Source organism: Neoarius graeffei, chromosome 25, assembly GCF_027579695.1.
Source record: "Neoarius graeffei isolate fNeoGra1 chromosome 25, fNeoGra1.pri, whole genome shotgun sequence".
Taxonomy (NCBI): Eukaryota; Metazoa; Chordata; class Actinopteri; order Siluriformes; family Ariidae; genus Neoarius; species Neoarius graeffei.
The window spans coordinates 2,358,481-2,373,142 of record NC_083593.1 but is presented as its reverse complement, the minus strand read 5'-3'; the positions used below and the strand labels follow the sequence as shown (position 1 = coordinate 2,373,142).

Sequence of the window (14,662 nt, the reverse complement as noted above, 5' to 3'; positions counted from 1 at the left end):
TCTTCATCTTCCAGACCTCACCTTGATCTCCACTGTTTCTGTTAACTGCCATTTCTTAATAACATTACGATCTGAGGAAACGGCTACCTAAAAACACTTTGCTACGTTCTTGTAGCCTTCTCCTGCTTTGTGAGCATCAATTATTTTATTATTCAGAATGCGAGAGAGTTGCTTAGACAGGGTTCCTACAGATATTTTATGTTGAATTTACTACCTTTTTACTACCTTCACAATTTTTTTTACTACCACAGCGACAATTTGGATTTGGACATTTTCTCACAATTTAACAAGGTAATCTTTGAGTGTATGTGTTAGTCCAAGTGAATGTGCTACATATAAGTTAGTGACAACTCTACCCAAAGAGTTGGATTGATGAGACAAGATAGAAAGAAAATCTGAACGTACCGGTAGTGTAACTCTTTCCCTTTGGACGCATAATAGACCCTCCCATTGCTAGGGCTACACATGGAGTAATGCATATTTGCATAAAAGAAAACAAACTTCCACATATAAGTTATAATTTTATTGAACTGTGAAACTGTGGCCCATAACCTCTTAACGGGTACACGGATTTGCACTAAACCTTGTGTGTCAACACTTCACATTAGGTACAAGATCTGATTACATTTTGTCGGCCAACACTTTCAAGATGGCCAACCTTTTGTTTGTGGAATAATCTTTTGAACAGGTGAACAGATTTGCACAAAAAATCTTATGTGCTTAGGTACATCAACTCATTACATTTAGATCAGGTCAAATGGCAAACACGAACCCACACACACACACAAAAAGCGCACACACACATGACAAAGACAAGACACACACCCTAAAGATACAAAACACACATAACCCAAGCCCTATTTTGGCAGTCTCTCAACACATTGCCAAGTTTGCTTAAGATAGTCATTTGCACCAGTCCTGTAGTGGTGAAGGCCCGTGGGCAGAGTCAACACCTTCCTCCCAGAGATCAGTGTTTTAGAGGGTTAATCTTAATCATTTCAACAGTTCAACAGATTTGCTCATCACATTTTGGATGCCTCAAATGGCGCGCACACAACGCACCAGGCGCGCGCGCACACAACGCACCAGGCGCGCGCGCACACAACGCACCAGGCGCGCGCGCGCACACAACGCACCAGGCGCGCACGCACACAACGCACCAGGCGCGCGCGCGCACACAATGCACCAGGCGCACGCGCGCACACAATGCACCAGCTGCGCGCACGCACACAACTTACCAGCTGCGCGCGCGCGCGCACACAACGCACCAGCTGCGCGCGCGCACACAACGCACCAGGCGCGCGCGCGCACAACGCACCAGGCGCGCGCACGCACAACGCATTACATGTGCCTCGATCAACTTTTCAATGAACGCCTCTCGCCGATTGCCATCTACCGCCTTTAGCCAGTCTTTAAAATCAGGTTCCTCCAGCCAGAGGTCTGAAAATTTGCATTTCCCCATTGTTTAATTCTCGTGCAGATGTCGCCAGTCGGGTTAACAGATAGATTCGACTAGAGCCGTATAAACAAAGTCAGTCTCGTACTAAACAATCTCTGGTATAAATTTATACTGGATTCGACCGTTATTGGAATTCAATGCACATGCGCCACCAACTCCTCACTGCGGTCCTCCTCGATACATAAAAATAAATTCGCCCAAATATAGTAATTTATGGATATTATGGCATGCAGGTTAATTAAACGAATTAGAAAACACATAGGCCCAGTTGGATGGGGGTCAAAAAAAATTTACTACCACATCAGATTACGTTTACTACCTTTTACTACTTTTTACTGGCCATAATTTAGCCTATTTTAATTAACTACCTTTTACTACCTTTTAAAACCCCGCGGGAACCCTGCTTAGAGGAGCCCATGGCTGTTGATTTTAGGGACAAGTTTGAGGAGTCAGAGAATTTATACAGCTTTGAAATCTGCATCATCTGACCTTTCCTAATGGAGAATTTGAACAAGCCACAACTCAATAAGCTAATTAAAGTCTGGAACCTTGGTAAAAGTTACCTGAGAACTCAAATGTATTGGGGTGCCCAAACTTTCGCATGGTGTTCCTTTTCTTTTTTCACTCTCCAATTGTACAAAACAAAAATAATACACAAATCCTGCAGAAAACACTGAAAAGAAATGTGTCATCTTTACCTTTATGCCTTTTGGTGATCAGTTCATCTTCTGCTCACTTAACTATTCACAGTAACAGACATTTTCAGTAAGGGTGCACAAACTTTTGCATGCCACTGTATACTGGACTCTGACAGAAAATGGTCCAAAGTGTGTGTGTGTGTGTGTGTGGGGGGGGGGGGGGGGGGGGGGACAAAAATGCAGTACACCATACCAGTCAAAAGTTTGTACACCCCAACTCTACTCATTCAGAGGTGTTTCTGTTTTGTACACGTTTGCTACAACACTGGGAACTATAAAATAACATCTGGAACATATCTGGAATTATGTGGTAAACAAAACAAAGTGTTCAAAAAACAAACAAAACGTTTGATATTTTAGATTCTTCAGCGTATCCAGCGTTTCCCTTGATGACGCTTTGCACACTATTGGCGTTCTCTTAACCAGCTTCATGAGGGAGTCAGCGGGAACGCTTTTCCGTTAACAGCTGTGTCTCATCAAAACGTAATTAGTGGACGAGTTTCTTGCTTCTTAATGCATCAGAGATCAAACAATGAATCATCAATAATAAAAAATGCACTCTCTAATAAAATAGCCCAATTCCACACCACGACTGTAGTAATCCGTATTACATCAAGAACCAAACAACTCCGTAAAGAGAAACGACATGCATCATTACTTTAAGACATGACGTGGCTTAATTCATAAAAATAAAGAAAAAAATTTAATGAAAAGATGTGTCCAAATTTTTGACTGGTATTATATAAGTTTCCAAATACCACCTCAGGATGCTCTCAACGCATCACGCAGCATTTTTTTTTTTCTGTTTCCCTCAAACATCTTCTCTGACCACTTCCTCTCACCCGCATGAAAACTAAAAACCTTTCCTGTTACTTCCTGCACTGGAGAATCACAACAGTTTATCATGGAGTAACCTCACTGAACAACATATGATAATATCGTAATCCAGGATTAAGAGTCCGGCAACATATCGACATCTTACACAATCATGTACCTGATCCGGAATCAATTAAATTAAATTAAATGCTTTTTATGAAATTTACAGAACTCTGTATAACGAGCACTAGAACTCCAAACACGAGTTGGCAGAAATAATCCTGGGATAATCCTTAATCCTAATCCACAGCCATGTGGACGAGGCAACATGCAGCACACCAGAACTGAAATGATGGAAATAAGGAAGTGCGAGAAGCTCAACAATGCTTAGCACCTTCAATTACCCTGAAGGAACCCTTGAAGATCCCTTCAGAGTGGACAGGGGAGCAGGTTGAGGCACAAACTCCAAACCACTGGTCATTATTTCCTCCAAGAATGTATCAGGCGTTTAATATTTTCCTTGTCACTTGGTCTATACTCTCAAAACAGTGTTCCTGGGGGGTTATTTAGTGATTCGACAAATAAGAATTATTAAAATACCAAGACTTGATGGAAAAAATTAAGTAACCTAACAATTTAGGATTTTAGATTCCAGGGGGAAGTCGTGGCCTAAAGGTTAGAGAAGCAGCTTTGGGACCAAAAGGTCACTGGTTTGATTCCCTGGACCAGCAGGAATGGCTGAAGTGCCCTTGAGCAAGGCACCGAACCCCCAGCTGCTCCAACAAGAGTGGTGATGCACCTTGTGTCTGACTAGCCAAAGAATAGCTGATGATGTGATCATCAGTTCGGGTGGCGCCTGACCGAAACGAAGATTCCAGGAAGAGTCCATGTAGAAACTTGAGAAATCTCAGTATTGTCCACCTGAGGAACCCTCGAACGTTTTCTCAAGGTCTGCGAGATTGAGTTCTTGTTCAAAAGGAAAATAATAACAATGCAAGCTCGAGTTCTTGTGAAACGGTCTCAGGTATTAAAGGAGGAAAAAAATGGCATTTGGAATTAGCACTATTGACTGAGGAGACGTCGTCGCTGGTGCGGTGTCGTTGTCATTGTGTGAAACCGAATCGAATAAAACAAACAAACACACATTGATAAGCCAGTGACGGTGACTCGGCCGGTTTATTTCCGGGACGTGATCAGAGGACACCAGGGAAGTCACACATCACTCCAGCATGTGGATTTACTCATAACGCAGAGCTTCGCCATCATGACGACACGCCTTTAAACGCTGTACAGAACCTGACAATAAAGCGGCTTCCTGCCACTAACAGTCCCAGGTTTCCTCTTCCTGGAAGCTCAGAGCCCTGAATTATCCAATGAACCCTGAAGGAAGTGCATTAACTGGGTTTATCGCTTTGTTATACGGAGGGTGTGTGAGGTTATCACAAGCTCTGTGAGGTTCTAACGGTTTATGACGGGCTGGAGTTTAGGTTAGGGTTATGTGAAACGAGGGTGTGTTTGTTTACAGGTGATGCTAAATTCTAACCGCCAGTTACTCCAGTTTGTGACGCGATAGTTAACAGTTATTCCACGAAATCAAGTTGTACATGAGCTGATCGGTGACGAGGCGCGTAGCACCGAGATTGAGTGGAATAACCGTTTTATTCTATCCACATTCACTGGATTTTGAGAAACAGAGCATTTTTATTTTTTGTAATTCAATAAATAACAACTCTATACAAAACGTCCAACAAAATCATTTCTGCTTAGAATGTAAACAAACCAGCAAAATGACAGGAGCAATTTGTGAAAAATGCAATAATAATAATAATAATAATAATAATAATTCTTGAAAAATAATTTAAAATAAAGATACGTTCTTACCATCAAATACTTTTATTCCATATCTTGTTGCTTTTGTTTTTGCATTTTTTCAGGGCTCTACATTAACTTTTGAAACCGCTTGTCCTGTCGGGCAAGTTGAAAGGAAATTTACTTGTCCGAATGTGAAGTTGACTTGTCCGAAGAAAAATTTGAGAAAAAACCCCACAAAAACTATTTGTAATAAACTAATTTCACCAGAATTACTTTAACACAATCTATTCACTGCAGAAAAAAATTGGACTCCATCAATCATTAATTTATTTATGAGAAATTGAAAACCAGAAAATTAAAATTATACAGTATACTTTCATTTTTAAATTATTAACTTTGAATATATATCCTCCACTGATTAATTGTTGTTGTCTAATTATTCATTGTGGCTCCTGTATGGTATTTAATGGTTGCGATGAAAGTTGCGGTGTTTTTTAGGTTTCTGTTGCGATTACATTGCGGGAGGAAGTGAAAGTTGCGAGAAATTGTTGCGATTTTCTCTTTTTGTGATTAAAATTGAGTGATATGTTAAATATTAAGTTATTACTGAAAAACTATCGATTTAAAAAAACAAAGACACTGAGAAATGGTCCTATAAACAACTTTACCAATATAAAAGATTAGCAGGACTACAAAAATGCAGAAAAATAGGCTTTACTTATCCAAATGCTCCTGTTGGTTCAAAAGTTAAAGTGCAGAGAACCTCACAGCACAACATGAAGTTACCTTAAAATATAATATAAATGCCTCAGCTTTCATGTAAGAAAAAAACTATTAATACTAGTACTGTGTGCAGGCAGTCTCTCCTGAAGACTAAATTAAACAATAATTATAAACTAATAAAATAAATGGCTCAGGCTTCATAGAAGAAAAAAAAAATTTGAACAGAATCTCACAGTATGATGCTGAAGCTGCCTAAACAATGGAAAATAAAATACCATTTTGGCAAAAATGTTGGCATCCATTAATTTCTTGTATTAAGTAAAAAAATAATGTAAAGTGCACACAGTCCTTCACTGTAAACATAACACACTTTCAGTAACAGAATTTAAGCCTACAGAAACACTGACTCGCACATGCAGTGTTGCCAGATACTGCTGACGTTTTCCCGCCCAAAATATGTTCAAAACCCGCCAAAATGCACTTAAAACCGCCCAATCTGGCAATACTGCGCACATGCTGCTTCTCTTGAACGGAAACATGGAAGTAAGGCGGAAGGTAGTTTGTCGACATCACCAACGATTGGTCAAATTTGCGGGAAAGTTGGGGTGATTGGATATAATTGCAACACTGCCCTGAATTCGCGGGGATTGGTTGAATTTGCATTGAAGTTGCAAATCGCAACATCGCAAAATCCTGGAGGGTCTGAGAAACGACCGTTTACTTTTCAGCTCAAATACACGAAGCGGTATTGGCCGGTTTCGCAAGCGGAATATTGCGCATGCGCACATCGCTCTTTCCGAAGAGAAACGTCCGGCGATTCATCAAAACAATATGTCGAGTGAGATGCTTCGGAAATCATGTGAATAAACTGATCAATTTGATATGTAACCCGAATATCGGCGTATTTTGACACTTGTCCGATCGGACAAGTAACTGAGACGATGAACTTGTCCGACATAAAGGATCACTTGTCCCAGACAAGCATTAATGTCAAGCCCTGATTTTGGGGGTTTTGTTTTTGAGTGGAGTTTTTATTTCGTCCTCGGTTGGTTCAGTAACACGCTCCGCCATTTTGTTTTTCTCTACTCACGGTATATTAGCTGATATCCTAGTCGTAGAGTAGCCAATCAGAGCACTCGATTGCTCATATCCAGTGAATGTGGAGAGAATAAAACCGGTTATGCCAGGTTATGATGATCTGTCTAAGGTTACACCAAAAGCTCTATCATATTATTCCAGGTTCTGGACAATGATGGATTTTATTTTATTTTATTTATTTGGGGGGGGCAGTACTTTTGTCATGTTAAGTCATGCTAGGAAAGTTTATGACAGGTTATCCCAAGTTAAAGCAGATAAGTGTATGGCATAATGACAAGTTAGAAAAGGTTTAATGATATAGTCATAACTTGGAATACAAGCTTTAATACCGTTGGATATGAAGTTATGACAGGTTATAACAGTTTTGGCGAGGTGTTATTACAGTATGGTAGATTATGCCAGGTTATGACATGTGAAGCAAGGTTTCTGTAAGTTAGTAAACCAAGTTATGACCGGTTAGGCAGGGTTTATGACAGTATGTTGGTTATGACATCGTATTACAGGTGATTAATGTTTGAGTTTATTTCATCGTCTGTTAAACATCACATTAGCATTCAGTTGCTCGTCGACGCAGGAAGCTCACAACGGATTTCACCTTCTGCTTCCTGAAATCCTGTGCGATCAGGACATCACAGAGAATCACAAAATTCACAGATCATAGAAAAGCAACCCATAAAACCCACTTGAACTGAAAGCAAAGGGGTTCTCGAACAACAAGACCAAGATTTTCACTCAGGATGAATAAAAACTGCATCATCATCATCACTCTGCTCTCACACCCAGATTACATAACACTGTGACCAACATCCCAAACGTGAAAAAAAGCCTCTGAGTCACTTTAATCTCCGTCTGTGCCATTAATAAATCCAACGAAAACGCAAACACGGAATCGTTCTGCGATCTAAATCGAGCCGAGCCTTATATAACCACAGAGCTAAACGCTAGCCATGCTAGTCAAGCGCACTCGTTCGGCTGCAGTGAAGCATGTGCACTGTAAACAATCCTCTGTTCATGGAGCGATGAAAAACAAACAGAGCAGAGTCTGCAGAACGAGAAGCTGACTGGATGGATAGAGGGATAAAGAGAACACGGCGAAAGAGAGAGGGAGGGAAGGTCAGGAGGTCACCGGCTGCTTCCTCGACTGCTAACGATGCTGCTCTCCTCCTGCGGCATGGCAAAGCTTGGCGCTAAAAATATCCACCAGCTAGCAGGCGGAAGCACACACACACACCACACACACACACCACACACACACACACACACCAGTACACTAACAGTAGCAGTGATACCGCAGTGCTAGCAGAGATGAAAAAGAAAGGAAAGAAGAGCAGAGCAGTGGAAGAAAAGAGGATATAAGGGATCTGAAGGAGGTCAAAGGTGATGCTAGCTCATGCTAGCCTTTACCAGGTTATGCTACGTTGTGCTGTATGACAGATTATGGCCTGTTATGCGAGATTATCCCACAGTAGGCCAGGAAAAAGTACGAGAGATTACAGGTTATGCTAATTTATGTAAATTCATCCCAGGACACACAGAGTTGGGACAGATTATGCCAGGTTATAACAGGGTATGCCAGGTTAGGCTCGGTTTTATTATCAAGTACAAATTATTCAAGCTAGATTATACTCAGCTATAGTACATTATGCTAGGTTTAAAAAAGTTTTTATGCTAGGTGATGGCGGGTTATGACGTTATGCAGCGTTACATTATGCCAAGTTATTACAGGTTACAGCTAGATGTTTATGACAAGATATGCCAGACTACGTTATGTTATGTTATGCCAAATTATGTGAGATTATAACATGTTATGATGGGTTAGGATATGTTTTACGACACAGTATGCCAGATTATACTGTGTGAAAGAAATTATTACAGGTTATAAGGTTATGACAGATTGTAAGGTTTTACCAAAAGCCAGATTATGCAAGGTTATAACAAGTTGTTACGACAGGATACATTAAGTGACACGAGTCTTTATAATCATGCTCAAACCGGTGAGTCAAGGTTATCGGCTGGATTACAGATTTATCCTGAATTATTGCTCTAATTGATTATGGCAGGTTAGAACAGGTTTTACAGGGTGTGTTATAACAAGTTGTGATAAATTATAACAGTTTTCACAGCTGATTATGATGCTACGGTCTGGAAAATCAGGCTACATTTTATGACGGTTCATGCGAGGTTCTGCCAAGCGACTGCAGTTTGTGTTGGAGTACGTCAGGTGATGACAGGGCAGGCAAGGTTGACTGACATGCTCCGTCATGCCTGGCTTTCCCAGAGTCAGTAACAGGTTATAAAAGGTTATGACGGGCACTGTTATGTCAGGTTAGGCTCGGGTTACTCAGCAGGTTATGCTAGGCTAGTCAAAGGTATGTCAGGTTATGACAGGTCATGTCAAAGACTACACCATATCAGTGCAGGTTTTTCTCCTCTTCCTGTCAGGTTATAAATAATAATAATAATAATAAAGCGAATTTAGGTCAGGTATAACAGGTTCTAACACGTCATAACAGGCAAAGCCACAGGAAACACCAGAAGCTGAGCAAGTATGTTTTAGTACTGCGAGTATTACCAGGTTATGGTGAATAATTCTCAGCCAGGTGATGAAAGGTGATGCCAGGTCATGTCCGCTTGCTGAAGGTGCATGCGCGGTCTTACCAGGCGAGTTTGAAGCCTTTCATCAGTGCAGCGCTCTCCGTCCTACAGCCGCAGCATCGTCTCTCCACTCGGCTCGCTCCGGAGCGAGAGAGCCTGGGATAAACACGCCTCCGCTAGCGCATCCTAATGACCTCCATGAGTGTGTGCTCGGCCCAGAGTGCACACATGCACCCACCCACACCACACACACACACACACACACTCTCGCTAAAACACAGCAGCCTCCTGCACACACTCTGTCCTACTGCAGATAAAAGCCTGAGCCGCTCTCGCCGGTGTCTGGTGGTGACTGAGCATGCTCAGTCTCACAGAAGCCCCTCCCCCTTCCGTTCTGCACAGTCTGCTACCTACGAATCAGATTCTCTCTCTCTCTCTCTCTCTCTCCAGTACAGCAGTGTCTTTCAGCTCATTCGTGATCATTGAGAAAATTGTCACTGCTGCTATAGGAGCAGTGTGCGTGCACGCGTGCGTGTGTGTGTGTGTGTGTGTGTGTGTGTGTGTGCGCGCGCAGTGGCAGGCTCAATGAGGCCAACAGCTGGCCCTCTAATTCCTTAAAGCAGGATAAACAGCACACTCTGGGAAACATGTCTATGCTCTCGTGTGTGTGTGTGTGTGTGTGTGTGTGTGTGTGTGTGTGTGTCCTGACATTCTTGCCCAAGTGGCCATCAACATACAGTGCATGTGCTGAGTCACTGTCCTACTGCACGTGACACACACACACACACACACACACACACACACACACACACACACACACACACACACACACACAGCAGGAACCTCACAGCAAGCATCAACACTAAAGCAGGACATCAGACCAGTGGGTGTGTGTCTGTACAGGAAGAGTGGGCGTGGCTCTAAAAACAAACTAATAATTAAATAATCTGTAAAATACATCAATAAACATTGTTCTGGAAAACAAACAACATGAATAAATAAAGGTTTAATAGTTATAAATTAATGCAATAAAACAAACAAGACTCTGGATCTGCCCTGACCAGGACAAAGTGTTTCCTGAAGATGAACACACACACACACACACACACACACGTTTTGCAATAACAGTCTGCTGTGGTGCTGAATGGACAGCTCCATCACTAATCTCTCTCTCTCTCTCTCTCTCTCTCTCTGACATCACACTTTTTATCCATCTTGAGTTACAGTTCCTCTTGTGGAGCATCCATGAAACGTCACTTCCTGTTCCTGTACGTTACAGCAGCTACAAACAGTCGCTCCCTCACCAGCCCCTGGTTTTCTCTCACCGTGTTGTGTTCCTGACAAACACAAAGCACTCACGTTCCAGCTTCACCTCCAACTGCTACAAAGCTCTGGTACTGGAGACTCCTTCCATACATGTTACAGAAACACACACACAGCAACCATTTTACCATAACGCTCCATTTATGCGGCACACCGAGACCCTGTGAACGAACTGCTCGACCCAAACGATAACAGATTGGAACACCAAGCTGTGATTTGAGGAGCAGTCGGCACCACGGTGAGCTGCTGTCAGAGGAAATTAATCAACACCTTCTGACCAATCAGAATGGAGAATTCAGCAGCGCTGTGGGAATTCCTGATTCTCCTGATCTTCCACTGTGATCATCCACCTTCTCATAAAAATCTGAACCCTTAAATCTCCTTTGGTCTGCCCCATACAGGAATCACTGGTGGTTGTATGGAGAACCTGAGAACAGTGTTCTTGATTGAGGAACCCTTTAAAGAACTGTTGGAGGAACCTTTCTCCTCAAGTGAATAACCAGCGAGCCAATTATCTGGGAGTAATTATAGAACACGACAGACAGCAGGAGATGAAAATTAGTAAGGGTTTGTGGCCTAGATTCATTCACACACACACACACACACACACACACACACACACCACAGTGAGGTGTAATGAGCAGGAATTAAGCGTGCAATGTTAGAGGTCACTTACTGAGGCTTCATGATGGAGGACAGAGGAAAACAGATGTGTGTGAGATGCAGAGTGGCTTGGAATATATGTGTGTGTGTGTGTGTGTGTGTGTGTGTGTGGTGCAGGATCTGATGGAGCTCTTAGATAACGTCAGGCTGCAGCTTTCCAGTGAATCATCGGCCATGTAACAGGACACTACTGCAGCTTTTACACACACACACACACACACACACACACACACACACACACACACGTCTTCCGCATTCTCTCTCACCCTCACTCTCTTTCTACTCTGTGCTTTTTATCCGTTTTGAGTTACTCTGAGGTGATAACAGTAACTCCGCATGGATTTGAATTATTTGAACTCCACTGGAAGACGTTATTAACTTCATTTACACTTTTTTCAGAGAATTCCATGCAGCGACAAAACACATCAACAGATTTACATCCTTTATTATCCCGACAGTTTTTCCCATATGTGAGACATGAAAAGAATTAAAACATATTTATTAATTAATTATCAGGTCTCCAGGAAAATCACTTCGTTCATCTTCATTCAACGTTTTATGAGGAGTTCAGATTTACGGTGCCTTCACGCACACGGGGTTCTCCACTGTTCCACCACCAGCGCAGGTTTTAGGCAGAACTCTACAGGAAGTAGCCGCTTTTAGAAACGACCGCCTCCGTCGTCTTTCTGGTCACAGCCAATAAACAAACAAACACACACACAAATATATATAACAAGGCTTTACATTAGCACCCGCCCACCAGCCAAATGTGGGTAAAATTGGGCTTTGGCGGGTAATGACTTTAGTCCCACTAGCCACTTTGGCGGGTGGTTTATTCTGTGGTATGACAATATATTTTAACTGTAGTTTTCTCTGAAGGCATCTGATATAATAAACGCATTGCAATGTAATATTACGCGCCGACAACTCCCATGAGCCCCTGCATAAACATTCTGACAACATCTCATCTCATCTCATTATCTGTAGCCGCTTTATCCTGTTCTACAGGGTCACAGGCGAGCTGGAGCCTATCCCAGCTGACTACGGGTGAAAGGCGGGGTTCACCCTGGACAAGTCGCCAGGTCATCACAGGGCTGACACATAGACACAGACAACCATTCACACTCACATTCACACCTACGGTCAATTTAGAGTCACCAGTTAACCTAACCTGCATGTCTTTGGACTGTGGGGGAAACCGGAGCACCCGGAGGAAACCCACGCGGACACGGGGAGAACATGCAAACTCCGCACAGAAAGGCCCTCGCCGGCCACGGGGCTCGAACCCGGACCTTCTTGCTGTGAGGAGACAGCGCTAACCACTACACCACCATGCCGCCCTTCTGACAACATGTTAGAATTGTTTAGAACGTTCGTTAACAGCTCAGATAAAATCAGTGATGCGGTAACCTGCGGTTAATGAACGAAGCAACAAAGTTGCTGAAGACTGACAAGCGCACTATGTGGCGGCATCGAGCTGGAGATTCAAACCCTGCTGCTGAGGGAAAAAGGGGCAGAGATGATCAGGGCCGGAGCAGCATTTTAAAATCACCGAGGTCCGTGATGTGCAAAGCGCACGCCGAAAAAATTTTGCCATATTTAAATGAGAGGGTGAATTACACGCCACACAAGAGATCTATTCCTGAAATTACTTTTAATGGCGTTTGAACTGAATATCATCAGTTTTCAAAAAAAAAAAAAAATCATGTATGTGGCAAGAGTAAGAATAATTGAAGCGTGTTTAATGGTTTGATCTGGCCCAAGCAATGAGGACAAAAGATCCCCTAACCATGTAGCCTATGGAACTGAGGTACATTAACAATCTGGCATCCGTTACACCGACACACAAAAAAAAACATTCTGGGAAAAAAAAATCAGTACACCACCATGTTTTAGGCAAAGTTATCCAAGGCAAACATAAGTTGAAACTTTCCACTCTATTGCTTTGGCTTATCGAATGATTTATTTTTAAAATCACAAACAAGGCAGGCTACACCTGCGCTGCTTCGAAAATGTCAATTTAACAGCTTCATGAAAGTGCGCTGATGGTTACCATGGAAACCTCATGTCTGCTGCACTGTGTTCCTCCGCCGAGTCACGCGCTCATTCGCTTTTGTGTTCTTGGTCTCAGAGCCGCGCGCACCAAACACACACAGAAGACAGAATCAACGTTTAACATCATTAACAATGCACTTTTTACGGAGACGTTTTAATGTTATTCTTTATTTTTTTATCCAGTTGAATATTTAGCGTACAAATGTATTTTCAGCTCTTAAAAATGACCGAGGTCCGGACCGCGGAGGCCTCAGAGCTGGCTGCGGCCATGGAGATGAACAAGACGCTAATAGGAAGATGAGACAGTTCAATGACAAATGGAAGTTCGGGTGAGATTGGCGAGTTCATAGCAAAACCAAAAATACCCTGTACTGCGAAGACTGTAGAAAGTCTGGCAAAGACCAGCACCAGCAATTTTAAACTCGAAACTATAAAGGACCACGAAAAGTCAAATGCACACATCGGTACTAGAACATCAAAACCGGCGAAGACGGCTGGTTCACTACAGGACAGCATTGCTTTCAGTCCCTGGCTGTCATGAAGTCGGCTGAGCTGGAGAGGATGGAGCTGCTGGTTAGAAATGTTCACGCGACTGTAAAGTTGATCCGCCCCAGCTATCAACTTACAGCCTGCTGGAAGCCTCAGGTCACGAAGACCATTTTTCATGGACCATTCAGACTCATCTGATGATGAATGTAATGAGGACATTTAATGTCTCTCTCTACACATGTTCACACACACACACACACACACACACACACACACACACACACACACACACACACTCTGTTAATAGATAATACATAATAATACTTGATAATACACAGAATACTTGCATATCAAAACATCAAATGTTTTTCAATGATAAATGTTTTGAATTGGACTTTTAATATTAGAATCAGTTCAGTTGTACTGAATGTTATTGTTCATATTATACGATATTTCATATTGTAAGGGGCTTGAATTTGAGTTCAATAAACAGAATACTCTGTTTATATTTTTGCCTGAACTGGTTGCATGTTTTCATATAGGGAGCGACCTTAACAGCACTGAATACTGAGTGCTACTGTAGAGATACATTATACGCTGCCGTTCATAATTACATCTAGATCTTCCGAACTTTAACATATCATGCTGAAGAAAAAAACTGCGATTTCCTGGCAACAAAATTGTGGCGAGTGAAAAGGCTGAACGGCTAGTGACTCGGGGAAACCACTAGCCACAGTCAGTCCTCTCAATAACTGCTGGCAACTGGTGATTTTGCCGCCTACAAATGTTCCATTGTCGGCTACTCACAGTGGTTTTTCAAAGAATTGAAATTCATAAGTTTTTACTTCATAATTTATACTTCATAAAAATAAAATTTTGCATTCAGGATCACGCAGAATTCACCATTTAACATCTACATTTTCAAAATTTT

The 14,662-nt window shown here is 42.2% G+C and overlaps 1 protein-coding gene across 7 annotated transcripts in view; it reads right to left on the bottom strand.

The window, feature by feature from the left end:
- gramd1ba (GRAM domain containing 1Ba) overlaps positions 1–14,662 on the bottom strand; it is a 92,113-nt gene that overhangs the window by 49,273 nt on the left and 28,178 nt on the right. For 4 of the 7 annotated variants that reach the window (XR_009651570.1, XM_060909090.1, XM_060909088.1 and 1 more), the window contains exon 1: positions 9,265–9,543. The exons of 1 other annotated variant lie outside the window; for it this stretch is intronic. Coding sequence is in view for 5 of the 6 variants with exons in the window: in XM_060909090.1 (XP_060765073.1) it covers positions 9,265–9,287 (23 nt within the window). In the remaining variant the exon portion in view is untranslated. Of the gene's footprint in view, positions 1–9,264; positions 9,544–14,662 lie in introns of those variants that run through there. 2 more of the 7 variants (XM_060909087.1, XM_060909089.1) reach the window with 2 other exon arrangements.